This window comes from Falco biarmicus, chromosome 4 (genome assembly GCF_023638135.1).
Source record: "Falco biarmicus isolate bFalBia1 chromosome 4, bFalBia1.pri, whole genome shotgun sequence".
In the NCBI taxonomy this organism is placed as follows: domain Eukaryota; kingdom Metazoa; phylum Chordata; class Aves; order Falconiformes; family Falconidae; genus Falco; species Falco biarmicus.
The window spans coordinates 45,863,404-45,889,578 of NC_079291.1; the positions used below are offsets into that span (position 1 = coordinate 45,863,404).

General features: G+C 38.6%; 1 protein-coding gene across 13 annotated transcripts in view; it reads left to right on the forward strand.

Moving 5' to 3' along the window:
• Positions 1–26,175, forward strand: part of SVIL (supervillin) — a 142,628-nt gene that overhangs the window by 112,621 nt on the left and 3,832 nt on the right. For 11 of the 13 annotated variants that reach the window (XM_056337633.1, XM_056337636.1, XM_056337635.1 and 8 more), the window contains 18 exons: positions 7,267–7,417; positions 10,103–10,192; positions 10,275–10,361; positions 11,421–11,598; positions 11,883–12,055; positions 13,302–13,457; positions 14,186–14,322; positions 14,838–14,985; positions 15,125–15,270; positions 16,146–16,321; positions 16,423–16,567; positions 16,892–17,168; positions 19,035–19,186; positions 20,397–20,502; positions 21,315–21,522; positions 22,197–22,330; positions 23,009–23,164; positions 23,566–23,709. In XM_056337633.1, the coding sequence (XP_056193608.1) occupies positions 7,267–7,417; positions 10,103–10,192; positions 10,275–10,361; positions 11,421–11,598; positions 11,883–12,055; positions 13,302–13,457; positions 14,186–14,322; positions 14,838–14,985; positions 15,125–15,270; positions 16,146–16,321; positions 16,423–16,567; positions 16,892–17,168; positions 19,035–19,186; positions 20,397–20,502; positions 21,315–21,522; positions 22,197–22,330; positions 23,009–23,164; positions 23,566–23,709 (2,764 nt within the window). Of the gene's footprint in view, positions 1–7,266; positions 7,418–10,102; positions 10,193–10,274; positions 10,362–11,420; positions 11,599–11,882; positions 12,056–13,301; positions 13,458–14,185; positions 14,323–14,837; positions 14,986–15,124; positions 15,271–16,145; positions 16,322–16,422; positions 16,568–16,891; positions 17,169–19,034; positions 19,187–20,396; positions 20,503–21,314; positions 21,523–22,196; positions 22,331–23,008; positions 23,165–23,565; positions 23,710–26,175 lie in introns of those variants that run through there. The other 2 variants (XM_056337628.1, XR_008821644.1) reach the window with 2 other exon arrangements.

The window sequence follows — 26,175 nt, forward strand, 5'->3', positions numbered from 1 at the left end:
AAATGTACTTAATTCTTATAGCAAGTTCAAATTGCAGCTCAGCACTGGTGTTAAAGGCTAGGGCTGAGTAGTCAATTCAGAATTACTCAGAGATGAAGTGTGTAAAAATCTTAAAGGGAGTAAGCCCTTAAAAAGTGACCTTTAGGCAAAATATTAATCTCTTGCTGTGGTAATAGTTTTATCCATTGCATATATGGCATCCAAGTGCTCATATACGGTTCTAATCAAAGCTGAAACTAATAATTAGGCTTCATTTTGAGGCACTCTAACAAGCTGCATTTACCCATATCCTGTGTGATGTTCCACATTTGCTTTGACCTATAAAAAGGAAGAAGAATTAGAGATGATAAAGCCATGTCTAATCAGCTTTGGGTAAGCCCAGCTCTGAGGCAGGGGTTATTTGCAGGCTTTGTTTAGAATTGTGAATTCACCTTCACTGAGTGTTGTGGGCTTAGCAATTCCCTCCAGATAGCTTTTGAGTATCCCAGTTTTAGTAAGCATTCTTTGCTTTCATCCAGAAAATAGATGGCTTGTTATTTAGCAGGGTCTGATTAAACTTGCAGTAGAGTTATTCACATTGTGGTGGACATGTTCATCAACGTAATGGTGCATGAAAACAGGCACATAAAAACTGCCAGCATACAAAAAGTGGATCTTCTGGGTGTGCTGTTTTGTTCTGTGTTGAGTCATAGTGGTATTGTTACTAACTTGTTTAATTCCTGCATGAAATTGCTTCGGTAAACATGCTGTTGTATTAAGACAACATTTTTGATCTCTGGCTTTCCTATAGGGAAAACATCTCTAGAAGATTAAAAAACTCTGATTTACCTCATTTTAAGAAATTAGGGGAAGATGAGTTATTTCCCTCCATCTCCATTTCTGATAGTTCGATTCTTTTCTAATCCCTTTGCTTTGCTTCTGTCCTTGTCATAGGAACCTGTATATGCTTCTACTTATTCTCCTGTTATACCTGCTCTCCATAAATTTCATCCTTTTCTACCTATTAATCAGGTGAGCAAAAGTGTGCACAATTTAAATGCTCAACAATTCCAAGTAAGCACATTTTGGCAGTTTGTTGGGTTTGGGGTTTTTTTACATAGGAAATTAATAATCCTCTTATCTGATTAACCATCTTAGTAAATGCTGCTTTAAAGAAACATAGTATTATGTCAGTATGCTGTGTACACTTCAATAGACATTCTGCTAGTGTTTCTTTTCTAAAAATTCTGTATCTGTTAAGACTATATACATGATAAAGTCAATGAAGGAGACATTATTGCATTCATTATAACACTGAAAACTTGGAAGTTGTTAAAACGGGTATATAAAAGGAGCAATATGTAACTGCACAGCATTTATATTAGAATAAATGCTGTGTACCCTGACTTCTCTGTAAGTAATGTGCATATACAACATAACACATAAAATCATCTGATTTATTGACTTTATAAAATAAGCTGCTTTTGTTCAGAGGTGACTTTCCTATAGGGCTTTTCCCTAGTACCTGTCTAAAGGTTTTTTGCCTTCGCCTGTCCTGCTTCTATGCTCTGACTGTCCTGTCTTCCTGCTCCCCTCTCCCTCCCTCCGCCACCCTGCCACCACACCCCCTGGTCTGTAGTACTAGTTTGAAAGAATTAAGCTCTCTGATTTCTGATGGACGTCATCTTTGGAGGTAGAAGGTGAAATGCTGTATAAACTTCCTATTTAGTTATTGAAGGGAGGAGTAAGACAGAAAACTACATTCAGATTTAAAATGCACTTTCCCAAAGCAACTTGTGGCAACAGAGTTAACTTTGTGTTTGCTTGGGAATAGACTTCTGCTGCTGTTCCAGTAAATGTTAAGAGAAACTTGTGAAGCGTTGCTCAAAATCATGTCCATACCTCTGCAATTCTGTCATAAGCAACTTGAAAGACTTACTTATGGAGAATTAATAGATAATGGTAAATATAAACTTTCTTCAGCTAGAGCTACATAAAATAATTGTCTTTGAGCAGGAGTAGAATACTGGATCTTGATCTGAGCAAACAGTGCCTGTTTCACATGATCAGAGGTAAAAATAGCAAAGGCAGGAGCAAGTTGAAGAAAAACATGAGAAAACGAGGAGAGTTCACTGGAAGGTCTCAACAGATCTATGCAAATCTAATTCTGCTTTGTTACACTTCCTTGTCCCTTACCTCCCAGCTCAGGTCTGTGGTTGTACTACTCCAAGGAATCCATTAGGTTCTTCATTCCCCCACAAAACACGGTGTACATCGCATGTGGGGAGCATTCTGACCAGCATGCATAATGGCAGTGCATCCAAGGGGCAGGTATTCACTGCTGAAACAGGGGATGATGATTATGGTAGAGGCTACTGGAACTGTGGTTAAAATTTTGACTACTGCTTACCATTTCCACATTCACTTTCATAGCTGTTTTTGAGGATGATTTTTTACTCTGATTTTTTTTTTTATTTATTTAAAAATTAAATTTGGGGGTAGTCACTGAAATACATTAGTGTTACCTCTTCTCTGTAAGCTCTGGATTTAATATAGCTTTATTACTATTTACCCAAGATAACCTATTCATTTTGTTGTGACAGAGTTCAAGCTCTATGTATCAAGAAGGTAAATATATAGTCTTAATAACATAATGCACCTCCAGTAGAAGAGGTCCTTCAGTGGGCCCATACATTTTAAAAGAGGAATGCCCAAAAAGTGTTCACCTTTCTATCGATCATGGTGAGCTACAGCCTGCCCTCTTAGAAGGCTGCTTCTTTCTGGTATAGTTTCAAGGTGCATACAGATTTGTTTGGGTTTTTTCTGGCACAATTAATCGTTTTGTTGTTTGCAGGAAACACGAGTTGAATATGTTCTATTTTGTTGAAACTGCTTTTGAACAGAAAGCCGTGCATTTGCTTTTGAGTTTTCTCCTTAAAATAAGACCCATATAAAGTTGCAGAGGAGAACAATGCAGAAACTTTTCTATACTTGTACAACTGTTGGATTCTTCTTGTGCTTTTTTTGTCATGGGAGCCTAAACTAGAAAAGTTGGTTGTATTAAAAAGTGAATAGATACTTTCTGCATTCTTCTTTTATATAATTCATAACATTGGTTTTAAATGGATCTCCCTTTTGCAAAGTATACTTTTTCTGTTCATTCTTGGTTTGGACTCCCCCAGGTAGGGCCAGTCTTGATCTTCAACATAGAAAACCATGAATTCTCTTATTTCTTGCATTTAAAAAAGACAAAACCCCAGACAACAAAGCAGCATGCTAACAGACGAATCTCAGTTGTGCTCTTGTGATGTAAAGAGGACACTGCTTGGACTGGAAAATTGTAGGGTACAAAATGGAATGCTGCCTAGATATGGGCCCTTCCTTAGCTTGAACGGGTGCTGCAAAAGCAGCGGAGCGCATGTGCATACCCTCAAAAAATGTGTTGTTGTGCTAGAAATAAACATTTCATCATCCATTCTAGCCAAAAGTTGGGGAAAAGTAATCCCTGTTTCTGACTGTTCTTGCATCATGTCTGTAACTCCTTCTCAGACTTAAAAACAGATATTTAAAAAAATAGGCAGTCTTTATTCTAAACTGCATACAGTTTAGAAAAAATAAAGACAATTCACTGCAATATTAAGTAATTAATGTGTAATTACTCTTGGGTAAAACTTAACTCTCAACCCTCTTCAGCAGAAATAAATATTCATCTGACTTAATCTGGGGTGGATATTTTAGCCCTTTCCTGAAACCTTGCAAAATCATCAGCATCCTGGATAGAAGTGTAGAGGCAGGAAATGGAGAAGCTATTGCAGTACAGGTTATTTGTTGAGAACAACTGTTGCAGGGGAATTTTTCTCATCTGTCTTCTGAACCAGCTGGGTTTTGCTTATTTCCCTTCTCAAATAACATTTCTCTTAAAACCCTGGTGTACGAGATTTTTCTGATACCCTTTTTTTTTTTTACCCGTTATGTGATTATTTCTCCTTTACCTTTACCTTCATCACTCGTCTGTATGTTGGTGTCATCCTGAGGGTCTCTTCTTAGCAGAACTATGTGTTTTTTTCCACGTGCATGAAAACATTTTGATCGAAGTTGGGATGAATGAGATCACTGCATGGCTGTTTTCTGTTTAGAAAATTTTTTTCAATTAACTAGTTTGCAGCCTGTAAGCTGCACTGGTATTTTTATATTGCTCAAAAAAACCTCAGAATGTCATCTGAGATTAAGTCAAATATATTAAAGAAATCAGAGGTAACTGTGTTAACATATTTAATCATAATTGATCTCATCAAACTTACCATTTTGATTAAACCTATTTTCCATAATGCCATGCAGAATGGCATTAATTACACTCCTGTGCTTTGATTCTTCATTGATTGTCTTACAGCAGTCTTTCCATGAGTGTCTGGAACAACACACAGCTTGTATGACCTGTACTTAAATGCTTTAGTTTTACTTCTTCTAAATATTGTCCTCATCTGAGCTTTTATCAGTCCTATGCATTTTCCCATTTTCAAAGGTTTAAAATTTTTTTTTAAATTCACTGCTCATGTTTGGGGCATCTCCTATTCTACTCATTTCACATTGTTGGATGCCAGTTCTTCTGATCCTTCTTCTGTTTCACTTCATTTTAGGAATTTATTGTTTGTCTGAAAAAAGAGATATCAATGAACACACAGAAGTATTTTTCATAATAAATTGGGATATTTCGTTGAATTTAACCACCTTTTTTCTTTAATGGAAAAAAAATGCATTGGAGCTGTTGTCTTCCTAAGCTTTTATTTATTCTTGATACATCAATTCTTGTTTTTATTGGGGTCTTTAGCTCCCCTTATCAAAATGTCACAGTTGTGTATTTGAGATTTATTCCTCTTTGAGATATATCTACTTTTTTTTTTCAAACTGGAAGTAAAATTTGCAATTAAAAGCTTGTTGAGTTTTACCTTTCTTGCCATGTATTCTCACAACTGGAATGTGCCTTGACCAACTCATTCCTCCATAAATGCTGCCATTTGATATTTGCAAAAGCTTTCTAAACTACTCCCAATTACCAGGTGTATTTTTCGTGAAATTTCTTTTGATAATTGCATTGGCTTATGTTAGTTTTCCAGCTATAGAAACTTATTCTTTCTTTTAATGATCACAGATACTTTTGTTTTTCATCAGTATTGTTATGGCAAATTAAAGGGGTTAGAGATTGCTTGATGTCAATTCAGTTTATCATTTTTTTAGTTCATTTGTTCATTAACAGACAAAGCTGTGAGTATTCATGTGTTAGGAAGAGATCTAATATGGAATTGCTCCAAGTTTTGTAACATACACATCCAGTCTGATTTATTTTTTTTTTTGGTAGGAACTCCAAAGATGTTTTGCCCAATAGATCAGGTTGAAATCTTCCATTTTAAAAAATACTTGTTTCTGCTGTTAGACAGCTACTCTCTTTTGTCCTTTGACACAGCTCCAGAATTACTCATGATCTTTCTTAAAATTTATGTGTAGTGATTAACACACAAGCTTTCCAGGTCTGTGTTTTCAGAATTTCCAGTAGCTCTGCAGACTCAGAAGCTTCAGGTATTCACTGGAGACAAAATTCAAAATTAAGCCCCTTGTCACTTAAAAAAACCAAAACCGACCAACCAACCAAAACATATGAAAGAATCCGTATGATTCCACTTCTTCCTCCCTGTTTGTTACTTCCCCTCATATTGTAATGGAAGTCTGCATCCTCACTAAATTAAAAGTTTTTGTATATGAAATTTTGTTTGTGGTTTCATTAGGTATTTATTAATTTCCTGCCCAGATCTCCTTTAGTATGTTGCTGTGGGTTTTTTATTACCAGCTGTTCATCCCAGGGGTGGCCGTGCTGATGCTGGAAGGGCAGAGACTGGGGGAAGTGAACAGAGATTACTTGCAGTGTTGTTCCTTAAAGCATTCAGAGGCTTTTACAGCCAACAAAGCAATACTGAATAGATTTGCATCTTGTTATTTCTAGTGAATGTTTCATTGTTCTAGGGAAAAATCAGACGTTTTTATCTTGATTATCATGACTTGCAGTCATTGTATCTGGCTGCCCAGCTATCTTTCCTAATAACTTGACGGCAAGTGTTACTGCAGAAGGCTGCAGAGATGCATAGAACTAGGGGAAGGAGTGGAGGGCTCTCGTGTCCTAGTCCTTATACAAGCCACTTCTTGTCTTTACTGTCCTGGCTGAATAATGCTCCTGGTAAATGCTGAAAGCTATGAAATCTCTTATTTCAGTGTGTCCCCTGCAGCCACAATAGTTTTAATATAAAGTGACTGATTTATTTAGTCGATTTTAAGAAAATAATAAATAAGAATATCTGGGTTTCTATCTCTTCCTTGTCTCTTGAAAGGAGAAGAGTGTTTACTTTATGTTCACAAGTTTTTGCGTACTTCTTCATTTCTACTCTGGTTGTATGAGCTAGAGCTGTGCTAAAGCTTTAGATTTTCATGTGGTTTTTCAATTCTAGCAGCTAGGTTGTAAAGAAAAATGACAAATAGCACACAACTTCAAAGTAATTCTAGAATTGACTCCCATGCACTGAAAATACTTTTATGCTTGATTTCTATGCAGTATAATCCCTGAAATGTTGCTAGTTTTTTTAAGATAAGTGCATTGAAGCCGTATTTCTTTGGCCTGACTTAGCTCCAGCAGAGTATGTAAATTCAGTTTCTTCCCTACTTAATGTCCTGTCGTCAATCTTTTGTGTTAGGAGGGCACTAAGATAGTGCTCCTAGCTGCTTCTACTTATTCAAGCTGTTGGCTCCTAACATCTAAAGCAAGCAAGAAAAGCTGCGAGTGACCTAAAAGAAAAACAAAAATCACCAGCTGAAGTTGCAGTACTTCATTGTTATTCTCTGTGCCACCTGCAGATTTGTACACTTGAAAACATAAGCTGAAAAGTCAGTTTAGTGATCTCACTGTTGTAGCAAGTCATGCTTCAAAAGAACAAGGTCTGGAAGATTGTATCATACACAGAGTAAATGTTTTGCTTTGCTTAGAGGGATGCCATTTGCCTTGGCTGGTAGTTTCCAGAAAAGGTCAAAGAGCGTAGAACAAAACCTTATCTTCACAGTGTAGTGGGGCAGTAAGGCAATGAAGCATGTCAGGGTCACAAAGCTGTGTCTGTGACTTGACTTCAGTAGCTTGTTCTCCTGTTCTCTTCCCTCTACAGCTGGCAGTTGAAATGTTAAGCCAGTGTTCAGCTATATCCTGGTCAGCTTATCTGTTTTTAAACATCTTTCTCTCTTCCCCCCAAAAAGCAGAGAACGGCAGATAACCAGGAGAGTCAAATGACCATTGAAGAAAGGAAACACCTGATTACAGCTCGAGAAGAGGCCTGGAAATCCAAGGGTAAAGGAGCAGCCAATGATTCCACACAGTTCACTGTAGCTGGCCGAATGGTAAAAAAAGGTCAGTGATCAAACGATCCCAATATAAGTAAGCCACTGCTTATCTGTCTAGTCAAAATAAAGTCAAGCTAAAGCTATGCCGAAACAGTATCCATGTTTAGCAAGAGGAGGACTGTTTGTCTTCAACTGAATATCATGCCATGAGGCTGTTCACTCTTGCTTCTTGTGGCTGTTTGGTATTGATCTGTTTTGTTCTGCACTGTTGCACTACCATCCAGTTGTTACTGGGCTCTGCCTGACTGGTGGTAGTCCATCACTTGAACAGTTGTATGTTTTGGTTTTCCTTCTGGTACAACCCAGAGGGCACAGTTGGATTATTCTTTCTTATTTATTCTTCCTTTCAAAACCCAGGTGCACTGTCTAGGGAAAAGTTGTGAAATCTAGTTGTTGCTGTTGCTGGCACTTCCCCCACTCCTAGAATCACTGGGAATATGTAGCAAACACATGTTATTTTTATGGATGCTGTTTTGGGCAACAACTTGCAGTGTTGTGTTTGGCTGAAGAAATCACTGAACAGATTTCGGCATGGAACCAGGGAGTAGAAATGACAAGGGAGCAATGTTAACATTTTTGAGATCTCAAATTCAGTCACTGTTTCCAGATTAAATCATTCTTCTGAAGTGGACAGGAGTCTCTGAAGTCTATACATGGTAGAAATACAGCTGTTCATGCAGTGTGCCTGGGAAGATGATAGCTTTGGGAAGAAGACACCTAAACTGATCTCTTTGTGGTTATTGAATACTAAATTTTGTTTTGTGAGAAGAACTTGATTATTAAACACAACAACCATGAACCTTGACTTAAATGACAACCACCAAAAAAAAAAAAAAAATCATTGTCGGGTGAGAGCAGTGTTTCAACAGGGAGTAACTCCATTTGCAATCCAAGCCACATTCTGTTGGCAGATAAATAAATAAACGGTACTACAAATTACATCTATTAGTAACTGATTTTAGCTGCTGCTTACATTGTTGCGCTGCTAGAAATGCCTGTGGTCAGTGTTTAAAAGACCTCCTATTTTGGAGGGTCACCAAGAAAAGATGTTGTCCACAGACTGCTTTTTGAGATTTTTTTTTTTTTTTTTTGCTACGTAGATTGGTCTTTGGAAAGTAATAGAAGGTGATAGCATTTGCTGCTCTTAATAAGAAAAGAAAGATACCTTGAAAGGATCTCTTTAGGTGCTGCAATCATTCACTGTAATCCAGTGACAGTGGCATCAATAAAAGTAGCCCAAGTATGATTTTATTCAGATGTGTGCTGGTTTTGTTGCCTAAAAGAATAAATTATCGCAGTGAGTTTTTAAGAGATGATGATGATGAGAAAGCAATGCAAAGTTAAATCTTTGATATATACATGTGCACAGAAGCTGTATTTTAATTGTTTCTTATTGCTGAAAATTTTTCAGTCTTAATTGGAAGTTGATCCTTTACTAACATCTGAAGCGGTTCTTAGGGTGGTCTTGTGGGTTAAGTCCTGGGAGAGCTGCTTAAGAGCTGTGTCCTCTCAGTTATGTCTTGATGAAGGCTTTACTAGTTGACTTAAAAACTGCTGGAATTTTGAGTCTCTTAGGTAACAGGAAAGAAGAGTGTATGTGGAAAGCTACTCAATTATATTCTAAATCTATCTTGGTGTTAGATAATTATGGCTTGCTAGGACTTGCAGTAAAGATAGCGGAGACATGGTTAGTATATATTATCCCATCACAGTATTGGTTTAATCTGATCAAAATAACAAAAGGCTTCAACTTATGTGTCTCAGTAATTACTAAGCTATGGCTAATTGGAAAATAAATACTACAGGAAAGTTTGAATGCCATTTTCCCTATTTACTGAAAGTCTAGGCAACAAGAGGTAATAGATGTAATTCCTTGCTTCAGTATGCTTCTCTACCTAATAAAAAACATGAATCTGAGAGTTCCATTTCTCCTAGTGGAGCAATGTAGAGTCACATGAAAAGAACTAAACAAAAAATCATTTTATCCACTGGGTCCAGAATGAACTGCTTTATGATAGTCGCTGAGAAGGAGGGAGAAGAATACAACAAAAGGAGGGAGTAGTGCTTGATATGGTCGGGACTCCAACTTCTATTTCTACTTCTATTTCCACATGTTCTTAAAAATGCAACAGGGCCCAAGAATCACTGCTTAATCCAGAGACAGCATTCACAGGTCAGATGCATCCTACTACGTTTATTAGTAGAGACAGGTTTAAAATAATAAGGGGGGTAAGGGTCGTGGTGGTAAGGTACCAAGCAAGATCTTGGTAGTTCCCTGCTAACTGTATCTTTTTGTTCAAAACAGTTTCATGTTTTTAAAATGTGGCTTGTGGTAGAACTGGAGTCCAAAATGTAGACCAAATAAACTGCTGCTACCTTGAAAACAATCAAAATTACTGTATTCAAGAGAAAGTAGGTATCTTTTGTTAGTTTGCTTACAGACACTTGGAAACAAAGCTTTGTTCTTGTGAATGAGACATTCACAATCTGAAGCTGCTGTTTATTTAAGAAGCAGGCAGGGCAGTATACTCTGCCATACCTCATACGACAGTTGTTGAGGCTGGGGAAGTATGAGGGACTGCAGGAAGTGGCCAGGCTTGTCTGCTTTCCCTAAATAGCTTTGCCTGTCATCTTTGTTGGAAACGTAGGCTGATCTAGAACTGCATTTCCTATGTTCTGTGTTCTTTTGTAGGCCTGGCTTCTCCAAGTGCACTAACACCAGTAGCATCACCTTTCAGTAACCGGCATAAATCTACCACTCCAGTTACAAAGCCCTTGGAAGGTAAAGAATAAAAATGGCTGAAGTATGTTCAGGCATTTTTACTTTCTATCAATTAACAAGTTTTAATTTCTGGTTTGCTTAGAAATTGAAGCCAGGCCTGATATGCAATTGGAATCAGATATGAAGCTTGACAAGTTGGAGTCATTCTTGGGAAGGCTGAATAACAAAGGTTGGTATGAGTTACCAAAGGTGGCAATGTATACACTCTCCAGCTTCAATAAATCACTTAAAGTACCTCTTAGTTAAAATACCTGCTAACACAAACTGAAGATTTCTTTCTTCAGACTGCACTGACTAATCGTGCTTTTTTGTGATTCAGTCTTTGCTAAATTTTAACAAAAAAGCCTTATGCTCAGTATTACAAATATACAATAGAATAAATTGCAAATGTCAAAGTAACTTTCTTCTTTCTCTGCATGCAATGTACATGTTCTTCTTGAGAGCAGAATTTCTCAAAACCACACAGCAGTCTGAACTATATTGCCATATACAGTGAAACAGCTTTAAATGTGGTTTAATCTTATTAATATCAAGATAGGATGCTAAGCTGCTCCCAAGCACAATTCATTCATCTTCATGCTTTTTTTGAAAACGGACTCTCTGTAGCAGCTCATACAACGTCCTTGTACAGCTTGTTGGCTACCTATGAAGCTGTCTGGAGTTCTCTGGTGTTTCCATCTCATATGGCTGTCCTCCATTTGTAAGGCAAAAATCCTTTTGTAATTTGCAGAGTGTCAAATACAATAAACAAACATATTCACATTTCAGCAGAGGAGGCAGTAGCATGCAATAATGATTGTGCCGTACTCGCTAATCCGAAGTAGTGACATTTCCACTTCTAGTTCTAGTAGATCTTTTCATAGGAAGGAATGATGTGGTTGGAGGCAAGATGGGATATACAAGGCTATAAAATGCTTATATCATCCTACCAAAACAACTCATTTTTGATAGTACCGATCTTTATTCAGCCATATTTCTCAACCATTTTGAAATAAAGACTATTGCATATGAGTAGCAGTTACACTGTTTTTATCATTCTTTTCCAACAGACTTTTCTACTATCTCTCCTTCAAATTCCATCAGTTTAAAAAAAGAAACAAAAAACAAAACACCATCCCTACTCCAAAAAACCCACCCCAACAACTACCAAACAAGCCATGTTTACCTGTTCTAGAGTTAGAAATTCTAGTATGACATTTTCATGGTGTGAGGGTTTTTTTTCCTGCAGTTGCTGGGATGCAAGAGACAGTGCTGACAGTTACAGGAAAATCTGTGAAAGAGGTGATGAAGCTGGATGACGATGAAACATTTTCCAAATTTTATCGCCATGTGGATTTCCCTTCCTCCTCAGTGCCTTTGGACCTTGATGAGGACTTTGATGCTATCTTTGATCCTTATGCACCGAAGTAAGAACTTCCCCCCCCCCCCTCCCCCGCCACTCCCATTGTTTTATAATGCAGATAGAAGGGCAGTAGCAAAATGTACAGCTTTAAGTCATCTTGGAGGTATCTTAGTATGGGGCATGTTCATTTCTTCTACACATTTCTGAAATTACTCTTCTTCCTGAATCAAGGAACTGATCCTGATTTCGTAGCAAATGTCACCCCCAAAATCAAATCAAATCTATTGTTATTAGATGATTCTGACTAGGAAAATTAACTGATGATTATAAACACTGCTTGTTTTTCAGGTTAATATCTTCTGTAGCAGAGCACAAACGTGCAGTTAGGCCTACGCGTAGAGTCCAGTCCTCAAGAAACCCCCTGAAAATGCTGGCAGCAAGAGAAGATATTCTTCATGAATATACAGAACAAAGACTGAATGTTGCCTTCATGGAATCAAAGCGAATGAAAGTAGAAAAAAGTAGGCTAACAGGCTGATTTGTACAAGACATATCTTGCTTTTTTAATTAAAAACTAAACAAAAGAAAAAATGTAAACACAAACCCCACAACTGAAGTAATGGAACATATTGTCTGAGAGGCAATAAATTGATTGAGGTATAAGGTTGAATGTAGACTGTCTAGGTGGTCTGGAGAGAAGTGCATATGTGACTTCCTGCGGGAAACCTACCTACAGCCACCTCCTGTACATAGATTTATTTTTAGCACAGTCCCCCTGCACAGAGAATGAGAGAGAGTGCCACTGTGCCTGCAGGGCAAGGACAGGAGATCCAGGAAAGCAGATCTAATGTTATGCGGTGCGGGGAGGGAGAGCTGGCAAGAGTAGATAAACTTTTGTTCAGGTACACTGGCACAGTTTTGGGTCCTGTTTTTTTTTCAGAAACTGGAATTAGCCCTCTTGTCTCTGAAAGATTAATTTCCATAAAGCATCATTTGTTTTTTACTTCATGTTGCTTTCCCCTGACAAGCAGACAGACAACAAAAGACGTTATTGTAAAATCTATTTAAAGGTTTGTCAAGCCACTTTTACTATTTTGGGTACAAGTTTTCCTTACTACATTTGAACAAAGAGGAATCGTCTTTAAAACTTGCCTGTACTGATGAAAGCTACACTAATTATATGTGTAATACTTTGTTGACATTCAATGAGAAGCATTTCCCCAAGTTATAAATTCATAATATCCTTTGTCTTTGGTTGAGAAATAAGCAAAAATAGCCAAGAATTTAAGCTTTAAGTTTACAGTAAAACATGGCTAAGACTTTAAAATGTAAATGGCTGTTGCATTACACTGCCTGAGACAAATTTGAAGGGGATTTTAGTTAATTAGCCTTGGCTACTCTGCTGTCTTTTATCATTAATCAATTATAAGGCATTGAAGATCTACAGAGTACTTCACAAAACATTGGGTAAGACATGTTTCCTAGCGAAGCTGGTACTTTTGCCAAATAACATAATTCTGACAGACAGTTTACTCTTGGATGATACTTAGAAACTTAGGTACTATGAAACCCACAAAGATTTTGGGCTAGCAGTTAATCTGAGTTCAACCTGGTTTTGCTATTGCTATCAAGAAGGACAAAAACTGGAAATATTGGAAGGAAATTATTTTTTTAATGCAACAGCCAATTTTCTTCATATAATTTTGTCCTCTTCTTTTTTTTGTGTGTGTGTGTGTGTTATTTCTCCAACTTCTTTTTATGTACAAGTGTCTACAAACTCCAATTTCTCAGAAGTAGCACTTGCTGGCTTGGCAAGCAAAGAGAACTTCAGCAACGTTAGCCTGCGGAGTGTTAATCTAACAGAACAAAATTCTAATAACAGTGCTGTGCCATACAAGAAGCTAATGCTGTTGCAAATTAAAGGTATGCTGGAACTGCTTTTACTTTCTATACATAATAGGCTGATTGTAACATGAAAGAGTCACTACTAAGTTCTAGATCTCCAGCTTGAGATTTACGTCCAAAACCTAAAGGAATGAAAACTATGAGAAATGCAAAACCTTACAGATAGGTTTGCATTGTGGCCACTGGTGTGCGTGCAAGGAGGAAACAGAATATTGCAGGAATTCTAGCCATCTCCTGTGGAAATTTTTGAACTGTCCTGTTCTTCCAGTGCTCAGAGTAACTTGGAAGTGGCGTGACAGTATTCTTGCCCATTTCCCATTACATTGCATAGTAATATATCTGATTGTGCAAAATAATAGCTACTTTTTTCGCAAAGTAAAATTCTTAAAACTTTTTACTGCCTACAGAAACTGTGCTATAACTTTACTTAAGCAAATGTAAAGGATTCTAGAATTTGGCTGCTGTCTGCCATTTATTTAATTAATTTCTTTCCAGAAGGACATGAATTTGTTAAAGCAAGGACGGGAAATAATGGAAATATTAGTTGGTAGGAGGTAACATTTTTTTGTTTCCTGTGAGTAAACCCTTTTTCCACAGTAGTAGTCTTTTAATTCTTCTTTAACAGTGTGTTTCCATATATTTTGTGAAACGTGCTGGGATTGTTTGTATTTCATTCAAAACAAATTAGATCTTGGCATTTGATAACAGTAGTCAAAGGAATGTAATTAGCTTTGTTTTCTCTTTAGGAAGAAGACATGTTCAAACAAGATTAGTTGAACCAAGGGCCTCATCACTGAACAGCGGAGACTGTTTCCTGTTATTAACTCCACATTTGTGTTTCTTGTGGGTAGGCGAGTTTGCAAATGTCATAGAAAAAGCAAAGGTTAGTACTAGTTGGGGTTTTTTAGTATTTATTTTTAGAACTCTCGCAGTGTATGTCTCTGATGCAGTTGAGCCTTGGTGCCAGTTGTTTCAAAAAGTAGCATGTAACAGATAGTCAGTGACAGGTAGATATACAGAATTTCTATAAATATGTTTTAGCCTGTGCACTGAATGAAAGCTGACATAGGAGTGTGTAGGTTGTGAAGCTGCAAGAATAAAGAGGATATCCTCAGGAAACAGATTTGCACTCAAACAAAAAATAGACTGAATTACAGGATGTCCTTTTTATTCCCATGTTCATTAAGATCAAGTCTTGTTTTAAGGCAAATGAAAGAATTAATGTATTTCTGTAACATTTTCTCTAGTGTCTGTTTATTTAGTGCAACGAGTAATAACTGTTTCTGCTGCTGATTGCTCTGTGATATCCTATCTACTTTTGCCTTCTCACTGAACAAGATATGCACAAATATTCCAAAGATTTAAGCAATCCTGTTCAGGTAACTGTTAATCTCTTAGGCTTCAGAACTTGCAACTTTAATTCAGACAAAGAGGGAACTTGGCTGTAGAGCTTCTTATATACAGACTATAGAAGAAGGAATAAATACCCATACCCATGCAGCTAAAGACTTCTGGAAGCTCCTTGGTGGACAGACAAATTACCAATGTAAGCATTCTTACAGTTACAGTATCTGATGTTTGACCACAGTAAATTAGTTAAATTAGTAAATTAGTCGGTTCTCTTTACTAAAGATAGTTGGATGTTAATTTTTTTTAATTATTTTTTACAATCTTTTTTCCTTAAGTGGCTGGAAGTCCTGAAGAAGATGAAATGTATGAAGCTGCAATAATAGAAACAAATTGCATTTACCGCCTTGTAGAAGATAAACTCATTCCCGAGGATGACTACTGGGGAAAGGTGCCAAAATGTACCCTGCTCCAACCAAAAGAGGTATCGTGCCACTTACTGCTCCTGTGGTAAGTGCAGGAACATACAGCTGATAATGACTTTCAGTAACTGAAAATCCTCATGTAGAGGCTCACTGACACTGACACAGAGGTTCTCTGTGTTTCTTAAGAGCTTCTAAACACTTTGCTGTCTAGAGTGTGTTGCAGGTCTCAAGAAATTAATCGTGTTATCTTCGAAGTGAAATACTGGTTTAGGAAGTGTAAATCTTTTTGTCAATAGTGGCTCATTCCAAAGTCATGAAGTGCAAAACAGGTAGCACCTCGGAAAAACAAAACAAAATACAAACCTGTTTTCCCTTTCGAGCATTTTTATTTCTAGCCTTAGCACTTTTCCTTTTTGAACAACCATTTCACCCATCTAAGTAGGAATGGGAGCAGATTTCCAAAAGAAAGACATGATGCATTTTCTTGGAAGTATTCAAGTTGCTGCCTGTTTGCTGAGCCAGTTACCCACACTGTATATTCTGTCAGCCTTCCCAAGCTGCAGGATGAAGCATAGGTCTAAATGTCAGTGAAAGCTGCTGTAACTGGACAGCAATCAGTCCTGCAACAAAAGCAGGTTTTTAGTAACAAGAGCTCTCTAATCTGCTAGTGACTTAGCTACCACCAAAAGATAGACCTCATAGCATTCCCTGTACTTGCTTCCAGTTATCCTCAACCACTGGACATCACAGAGCGCACCGCTACCCTGGCCTTACTTGCGTTGCAGTGCTAGTTGTTAATGCCACTGCAGAAACTTCGATATTTAGAGGAGTTTGTGTTAAACGCGCTGTCAGCTTGCAGCACTAGAAAACTGGAGGATCAGGGTACCACCTAACCTAATAGTAGATTATTTATTTGGTTTGGTTTGGTTTTTAGGTGCTGGTGTTTGATTTTGGCAGTGAAGTATATGTATGGCATGGAAAGGAAGTTACTTTGGCACAAAGAAAGGTGGCATTCCAGCTGGCAAAACACTTGTGGAATGGCACCTTTGACTACTCCAATTGTGACATAAATCCTCTGGACCCAGGGGAATGCAATCCCCTCATACCCAGGTATTAAAACTCGAGTTTAGTCTCACTGCAGATACTTAGTTTTCTTGTCCTTATTTCACATTGTTTAATTTGATTCTGTTTTTTTTTATTCCCTTGTACAGGAAGGGACAAGGACGCCCAGACTGGGCTGTGTTTGGCAGACTCACAGAACATAATGAGACCATACTGTTCAAAGAAAAATTTCTTGATTGGACAGAGCTGAAGAAACACAATGAGAAGAATTCTAGTGAATCCCTTCACCAGAAGGTGCATATAATAAGCATGCTAGATATTTCAAACTAGATGACCTAGCTGGGATGGAAGCCAGGGATGCTTGTTCTCAAGGATCCAGAGCACTTTCTTTATCTTGCAGGCCTTGACCTAGGGATCAGAATATCACCACCTACAGTGAACCCACATAGTTGCTTTATGTTAGTGCCAAGCAACTCAATGAATACTGCCAAGGTGGCTTTGACAGAGCATCAAATGATGACAAGATATTAAAGTAATGAAATATGCAGTTTGACTGGAACTGTGGGGTAAGAGGAAAAAAGCTATGCTCAAAGAAATCTCTTCTGTGTTTTTTGACAGGAAGAATCCAGATCTGACTCTAAACCGTATGATGTCATGCTAATGGTAGCTGTGCCCCCAACGACTGTAGGCACAGTCTTGGATGGAATGAATATTGGCCGGGGCTATGGACTTGTAGAAGGAGAAGATGGGAGGCAGTTTGAGATTATCACGGCATCTGTGGATGTCTGGCACATCCTGGAATTTGATTATAGTAGACTGCCTAAGCAAAGCATAGGGCAGTTCCACGAAGGGGACACATATGTGGTGAAGTGGAAGTACATGGTGAGCACTACAGGTTAGTGAACAATTCCATTTCATCCTGCTGAAACAAGGTGAAGTGCAGCTAAAACTGCTGCTGTACATGGTGAGATCCAGACCTAAACTTCCTTAGATGTAAAAATGTTTTAAAGATTAGGAATGCTAATTTAGCCTTCCCAGGCCATTAGGAAGTAGAGCTTCTTCCTTTATTTTGTTTAGAAGAAGGCATTAAAAAAAAAGCTGTACTTATTTTTCATACATCAAATGTAATACTGTCCATCTCTGCTTTTACTCAACAGTGGTGTTGTACACGTTCACAGGACAGCTCATTAAGCCAGAATTCTGCCCACAGCTTAACACCAAAATAACTAGGCAGATGGACTAATGTCTTGCAAGAGAGGTAGGCTTAGCAACAGGGAAAGCCTGTGCTGGGTAATGGAGAACAGTAACAATGACAGGAAAAGCCCTTGCCAACTCACTGCCCTTGCTGTCCTTTTAGCTGTTTCTGGAAACTGTTTGCTATGGGTTTCAGTCTCAAGTGGAAAACTTTAGCAGTGTTCTGACAAAGAGCCTGGGAGCAGCATGTAAATGTTGAGAATCAGTCAGCTCAGTATGCTCGCTGGAACTATCCCTTCTGGCATTGAAATAAGGATAGGTGGTTTTTGTGGTAAGTAAAATAGAAATAGTTTAAAAATGATTGTTCCAAATAGGAAAATATTAAAATTGGTTGAAAGCAGTATAACAACTATGCAGCTTCAGGCTTTTAGCCAAAAACTGTAGGTAGGTCTTATTCAGGACTGTTAAGTTCAGATACTGGGAAATCCAAGAAAAATACAAAAGCTTCTGAGTCTTGGGAGAAGTGGATAAACACTAATACTGAACTGTAAACAGACTCCTAATTCAAATAAATGACATTATATTCTGTCACTCCAAAACAGAGTAGGAGGCGGTACTTTTATGGACTGAATGTACAGATAAAAGTGAAAACCATAAATTTTAGAAGTGCATAGTGGTTTGAATATTCTCAACTTAAAAAGACCAGGATGCTTTCTCTCAAATATTTCAGTTGGATGCTACTCAGCTCCGCTGAAATCAAGGCAGCAATTTTAATATTTTATTTAAGAATCTGGTTTAAAGCTTTTTTTAATCTTTGATTTAATTATATCTGTTTATTCAGTATTCACTAGAAAGAGTAAAATATTCCATAACTGGTTGTATTGTTGAACTTCAGTTGCTGTAAACATTATTTGCTTAACATAACAACTAAATAATGATATTTCAAGAAAAGAAGTTTTCTCCTATCCCACTTTCCAGACCAACATGAAATACTGAGTTAATTTAAAAAAAAAAAAATAAAGCTTACCTAATCCTAACTTTTTATGACTGCAAAGTACTGCTTTGGTGTTCTGCTGTTCTTGTAGTTTTCCTTTCTAGTATCACTTTACCACGAAATATTTTTCTTTTATGCCTGTAGCTTTCTCAACTGTTGCTGTTTCCAGTATTGCTCAGCAGCCAGCTACTCTCCTGCTGCCAAAGAACAGCGTAATGTGGAAAATGAGCCATAATGCACTCTTCTGGTGACATGACTGGACATACCATTTCACATGCAAATTGGCTCAAGTGATGTCAGTTATTTTTCTCCAGATAGTACCAGTTCTTTCTACATCTCTTTCTCTGGCCAACACAGGCATCTCTGCCTGTGGGCTTAACTCCACCAGTTGAGACAATGCCAGCTTTGCTCAGGGACGCACTGGCTTGGCGGCCTAATGTTCCTCCAATTGGACATTTTATCTTTCCTGTTCTGGATGGGATAGAGCTGAGCTGGCAGATAAGATAAAACCATGTGTTGTTTAAACCTATAGCCAGAGTACTTTCTTCAGCATGTGCTTTCTGTTTTTTTCAGTTGGAAGCAGGCAAAAAGGAGAGCAACAAGTAAGGGCTGTCGGAAAAGAGAAATGCGTTTATTTCTTTTGGCAAGGAAGACACTCCACAGTGAGTGAGAAAGGGACATCGGCACTGATGACAGTGGAACTTGATGAAGAGAGAGGAGCACAGGTGAGCTTCCTGCAGACCTAGGTGGCAGACCGGGTAAGACTTGCCTGCCCAAGTAGCCACTAACTGTCAATGCAGATTATCTTTTTTGCTTCCTGTCTTTCTGTAAAGGTGTTCTTGCCTTTACAGATAGCCAGGTCTCAGAATTACTTTTGGCTTTATTCCAAATTCCAGAGAATTACTTTTGGCTTTATTCCAAATTTCCTTTATGGATTGTCATTCCCAAATCCCACTTCTAAAGATGGTATTTCTCAGAATGGCTGAGGAGGATGTTTTCTCTCCTCTCCCTGCAGGAGCAGGTGAAGCACAGTTACACAAATTTGTGCCTTCACTTCAAGTGCATGTTGAGATAACAGGACTGTCTTGTAGTGCTGAGAACAGGAGAAGCACTTTCTGCCAGGCCAAGATATGAAAATACATTTGAAATTTTCGATGTATTTATTCTGTAATTACATAGTAGATTGTTTTGCAGAGATTCTAGCAACTGCAGATTCAGCTAGTCTGAAGCTCAGAGGACAGGCTAGCTTGCTTTGTGTTTTGGCAGTTAGTCTTTGCTGTGACTTGACTGTTAACAGCATACAAGATGCGAGGTTTAAAGTTAGTTTCTGTACCTTGATAATGCTGTACTTAGTTTTTTAACAGCAGCATAGACGTGACCAGTAGTACAGAAGTTCATAGAGGAGATAGGTAAATACACTTAATCCAGAGGGTGGGATACTGTGCAGCATAGCTCATTTAGCAATGGCTATATCGGTTTCATAATCAAAATGCAAAGTTGAATGAGCAAAGAACATGCATGTTGTCATATAAATCCATTTTACAACAAATTTTAAACTTACTTCAGTTCCTACATTATCTCCATAAATTTCAGAGAACATCAGGCAAGATGGCCCAGTCCTGTAAAAAAATCAGATAATGGTTAGTTTAAATTAATTTAAATTAAAATTTATTTGGTATTCCAAATCCTCTGAAACTCTTGATTGTTGGATTCCAGCTAGAGGTTTCTTTTTAATATGCACGTCACATATGAAATCTATTGCATGTTGATATATATGGTAATTTAAACAATAGTCAGCAGTTGTATAGTAGAAGGAAAGCCATCTTCATGGGTAGCCATAACTATGTAATTTTTAATAATCCATAAAGACTAGTTTTTCTGAGTCTGTATACTTGCTGCACTTTTTTAATGAAGAGGGGTGCTTTCAATTTCCAGGTACAAGTGCTTCAAGGGAAAGAACCACCATGCTTCCTGCAGTGCTTCCAAGGAGGGATGATTGTGCATGCTGGAAGAAGGGAAGAGGAAGAAGAAAACGCACAAAGTAAATTACTGTTAGTTAAGAGCTTCTGCCCCCAGATCCTTTTTTACCTATTGTGAAGGGCTTTGATTCAGTCTCAACTACTGTATTCTGTAGAAAAGATAAACTAATGCCATGAAACCCATGAGACAGCTTTGCAGTGCTTTGTTTCAAGGTAGTTTGTTTCTTCTTTGAGCATAGAATGGATTTTGTCACTCTAGAGCAAACTGACTTCATTGTATTGGTATGCATTTAAATTCTTCTAGTTGTTTTTTAGTTAAGTGTCCATTTGCTTTAAAATATGTTCCTTTTTGTGTAGTCAGGGCAAAAGAGTATTTTTAAGAGCAGTTCTCCTGCTCCAAGGAGAACTCTTAAGCTTTTGTTACCCATTCATTACTTTTTGCAACATATTCCTTGAATGCTGCAGTTGAGGTAGGAGAATTTCAATGCAATAGACATGTTCCAGTTCGCATCTGAATGTGACCTCCCGTGCCTAACGTGCTCAGGGGAAGAGGAGCTGAATAGTAGGACTGCTGTATTAGTTTCCCTCTTTTTCCTCTATGAAACAGAGCAGAAACTTGACTCTTCTGCTCTGTTAAGCTCTTCAGCTCTTAATACTTGTACTTTTGTAGCAGGGTTTCAGAAAACATCTTTTCTACAACATGGTTTCTCAAGTATTGTTAGCCAAACCTGTTAGCTAGTTCATTCTGTGACAATATAGGGATGCGATGTGTGAAATTCATCCAGTATGAGAACAGCTGCTCCAGAGCAGAGGTCTTGAATTTTCAATCCCATGTGACTGTATAATACTGCTGCACTGTTCCTGTCTGCTCCAGGTGACTGGAGGCTATATTGCGTGCGAGGAGAAGTTCCCAATGAAGGAAACTTACTTGAAGTAGCATGTCACTGCAGCAGCCTGCGTTCCCGGACATCCATGATTGTCCTCAATATAAATAAAGCTCTTATCTACCTGTGGCATGGCTGCAAAGCACAATCTCACACCAAGGATGTAGGAAGAACAGCAGCCAATAAAATAAAAGAACAGTGAGTGTCTGACCTATGTTTTGGAGATGTTTATACAGGCTACCAATTTACTTAAAATAGTCTGCCTCAAACGAAAGTTGATATAAATAAAGCTGTCCTCTGAGTACAACTGCAGCATGTGCATGCTTGGTAAGGAGGAGGAATGATGGGTAGTTGATTTGGTGGAGTGGGGAAAACACATGTTCTGTAATCACTTTCACTTAAGGTCAAACACACTTATTCTTCCTACTGTAATAATTACAGTTGCAAAAAAACCTGTCTCTTTCCATTTGGAGGGAGATGCTCAATATCTGAATAGCAAACTAAATCCCAGTTGATAGGAGGATTAGAATCAAGCCTTGTGAATAAGGAAGAGGAAATGAATTCGGGAAAGCATGTGAGGAGGACAGCAGTAGTTACAAAAACAGGCAGTGAGAATCCCTACTGAGAGCTCATGTGAGCATCTCCTCCGCTCTGGGAATGTGATCAGTAATGATGCAAGAATGGTTGCTGAAATTCCGTATCTTGCTTATTGATGGTTTTTACCATCATTTTCCAAAAGCCTATGTTGACATGAATTGTGCAGCAAGCCTATAGAGTGCTTTTGGGTTCTAATAATGCAAGTGGCCAGCAGGTTTGTGTCAGCTGTGTTTGGGGCAGGAAAGCTGGGTTCACTCTCTTTCTTTGTTTTGTAGATGTCCACTGGAGGCAGGGCTGCACAGCAGCAGCAAGGTGACGATTCATGAATGTGATGAAGGGTCAGAGCCCTTGGGATTCTGGGACGCATTGGGAAGGAGAGATCGGAAGGCCTACGATTGCATGTTGCAAGGTAGATTTGCATTCCTGGATTTGGCACTCACATTTTAGTTTACTGGTCTATTGTATTGTGAGATTTAATGTAAAGCTTTTGAAGAACTGCTTGGTAGTTGATATGATCCCTTCAGAGGGATGTTTCAAAAAACCTGCTAAGTAATACTGTTCCACAGGGAAAGTGCTGGAAAACCAAGCATTTCATTTTGTTCTTTTCCCATTCTGCAGTCCCTCTGTATTCATGCAGTGCAGAGCCACAGTTAATGCTGTAACCAATACACATTGCTTCTCTTCTGAAGGGATTTAGGAGGCAGTTCTGCACACATTCTTGTCCAGTCTTTGCTTTCAAACTGCCAACAAAGGTAGCAGGGGAATTGATTTACCAAGTGGAAAATTTGTCAGCCAAAAAGTAAACTCTGAGCTGGGCTTGCTTCATTTAAGCTGCAAAACAGCCAGTTACGAAATGGTGGATACTAACTAGCCATCATCAGATTCAAACTGATGGCAGCCAGCCTTTTAGCTCAAGTTCTTCACAGCTGTTGCTAGTCCCCCAAGACATCTGGGTGTCTTTCTTGATTTTTCAAAACCCACAAAATTTACGGTCACTCTAAAAGTTGATATTTTTTTTTATTATTTTTTTTTACATGAATCTCTGGCACTTACTGTTGGAAATCTTCTTAACCTTTGTTCTTTAAAGATCCTGGAAAGTTTAATTTCACCCCCCGCCTGTTCAGCCTCAGTAGTTCATCAGGAGAGTTCTCAGCCACTGAGTACATTTACCCTTCAAGAGACCCTGCTGTCATCAATTCAATGCCGTTCTTGCAAGAGGATCTTTACACTGCCCCACAGCCAGGTATATGCTTTAAAATACTTAAGTAACAGGAAAACAGATAACTGTCCTGCATTGGGCAGCGATTCAGTAACTGTGATCACTTTTAACTTGATTTATCACAGGAAAAGGTGTGTATGTGATGCATGTACAGCATTAAGCAGTAACAGTAATTTTTCTGTGATAAAGATCCTGAGAACTAATTAAACATACTTGTATCGCAGAAGTTTGCTATAAAAATACATTGTTTATATCAGAAAATCCGAGTTTAGCTGAGGTTCAGCTGGATGAATAACAAAAGGGGCTGGTAAGCTTTGAAATGATCCTGTCCTGATGCTGACAAGCATCTAAGACTGGGGTTGTTTAGGGGATTCCGAGAACCAGTAAATGGCTGATGATAAATTTGATATTTTTTGGCTGTGTAGCACTGTTTCTTGTTGATAATCACCATGAAGTGTACCTGTGGCAAGGCTGGTGGCCTGTGGAAAATAAAATCGCTGGATCAGCTCGAATCAGATGGGCTACAGACAGGAAATGCGCCATGGAGACAGTGCTCCAGTACTGCAAAGGTAACAGACTGCTGTGTCTGGCTGGTCTGATGTCATGTGTGTGTCATGTATGAAGTGTGTCATACCTTTCCACACCATACTGTCCCTAGCTGAAAGGTACTCAGGTGCTCCCCCAACATTATCGATAAACATCAGTGTATTTGAAGATGCGTTCTCAACTCTTTTCTTAGCAAGCAGTTTGTCTAGTAGTGGCATTGTTCCCAAATTGCCAAGACATTCTGCTAACTCAGTTCTCAGGAAGGGCTTTATTTCTCTTCTGTGCCCCCACTGTGGGACAATAGTTCAGACATCAGATCTCTAAAAGTGAATTCTGAGAACACAGCCTCTTAAACCTGAATGCTTTGTGTCTAGCTCCTTGTACATTTCTTAAGCTTTTGTATGTCAAAAGACTGAATGAAGATAGAGTTTGCTGATGTAACTAGGTTTTGATTTAGTGGGGGAGGTGGAAAGACTATAAAGATCAAGAACAAGTCTCACATGGAAACAGGTGGCCGTTGGAAATACTGGAAATACAGCCTCAGCTCTGTGCTCATTGGTACAAGACAGAGTTACTGCCACTCAGCGTGCAGTGGTTCAAGCTGCAATTGATGATCATGTAGCAGTACACTGACTAGTTTATTTTCTGCACTAGTAGAGTTTCCTTGAGACACCATAGTGCTTTCCTCTCACTTCATCTAAGGTTATGTGAGGCTGGGAACAGAACTTGCATCTTGTGATGGGGGATGAATAAAGAAAGATGTGGGGTAACATCTAGGAGGGGCATAAGAAACAGCCATGTTCTGTTAACTCAAAGCAGTTTCCCACTGTGAATAAGTCACTAGGGCATAACTGGTGCAAGCTATGTCCTCTTGCAAGGAAAGCCTGATTGCTTATAGACCTTGAGACCTCATAATGCCACTGATTTCTTTTGTAGCAAATAAACTCTAAAATTTGTGATACAGCTGGTGGTAAGTGTCATCTTCCTCCATAGACATTTGTATATTTGAAGAGGGAAGGCGGTATCCTTGATGGATTCCACCCTTATAAGGATAAGCCAGTCTTTCATTCCCAATCTGCAGGTCGAATAGGAGTAGGAGCAAGTGTTGTGTTTCTGCTCAGTTGTCTTGTGTCATCACTGAGGGGAGGTGGTAACACCCAACAGGAGACAACTGAAAACTGGTTCTGAAGACACTGAAACATGACCTTTATTGGGCTGCATGATTGCTCTGCATGGTTCATCCTGTGGTGTCCCTGGCACTGCCATGACAAACAGCAGCAGCATTTGTTTAAGAATGGGGGTGCTAAAGACAGGGAAGCAATTGGAAGAGTCTTTGGCAGTGACTGCTGAATTCCTTAAGAAGAGGCCAGTTACTTGTTCTTCAGCACCCCCACCCCTGTTTTTTGCAAGTCAGAAGGAGTGATAAAATGCATTTCTTTGAAATCATTTCATACAATGTGCTTCGCAGCAGAAGTGAATGTCAGCATAGAGGAACAAAGCCCCGTGCAATGAAGTGCCCAGAGTTGCTCAGCAGGCTAGTGAGAGAGACGAATGTAAGATCCTGGTCTCAGTGTTTCTGGTGCAATGCTGTAATCTTCTGGTAATGAAAATCATGTTTTCTGGCCCCAGCAGAGATAGAATCAGATACACATGCTGAGGTTTGGATACTTTTCCATGTTTCTTGAACTTCATCAAGTTTGATGATGGGGAAAAGGGATTAATACCTTCTGCACTGGATAGGGTTTGCTGCATCAGAGTTTGATGCACAGCAGAAAGCTCTTCAGTGACTCCTCAGGGGTCTGAAGTGTAGCACATGTATCATAGAACAAGTATTTTTGCTGGGTGCTCACTTCTTTACCTCTGGCCGTGATTTTGCAGCAATTTGGCTTTTATCCTCTTTGCCATGGGGTAGTTCTCTAGAGCTTTGGGCTGTGTGGTTGGATAGATACAGAGCAAGTGTGTTACTGTTAAAGACTGATTCTACTTGTACTGTTTCTATGTTAAGGCTGATGTGAACTTCTGTAGCAGTTTTTGACTGTTCAAACCATGCTGTTCTGGTGGTCGATCACTTTCACAATATGGTATTCTGTCAGTCACTTCAAAATTTCATTGCATCAAGCTGTGAGGGCTGACTACCTTTTATGTGTTGTTACTTACCAAGGTGAAGAAATTTAATTTCAAGAGATATCAACACTGCTGCAATTATTTTGACTACCAGAATATAGTTAAGTGATCAGACGCATTAAAAGGCCTTTCTATTATTTTTCTCTTTCCATTTCTTTCCACATCTGTGTCTCCCCTGCCCCCAACCCCCCCACCCCCCCACCCCCCCTTTTTTTTTTTTCCTTTTCCTGGCTTGCAGTGTTTTTCTACATGATGATATGAAAGAGATTGATTAGCAACTCTGGATATCCCTTGAATATACCTAGCAGTTCTCCTTGTGCCTAAACCTTATTTAACTTGTCAACATGTCTTGAAAGTTTTTCTGT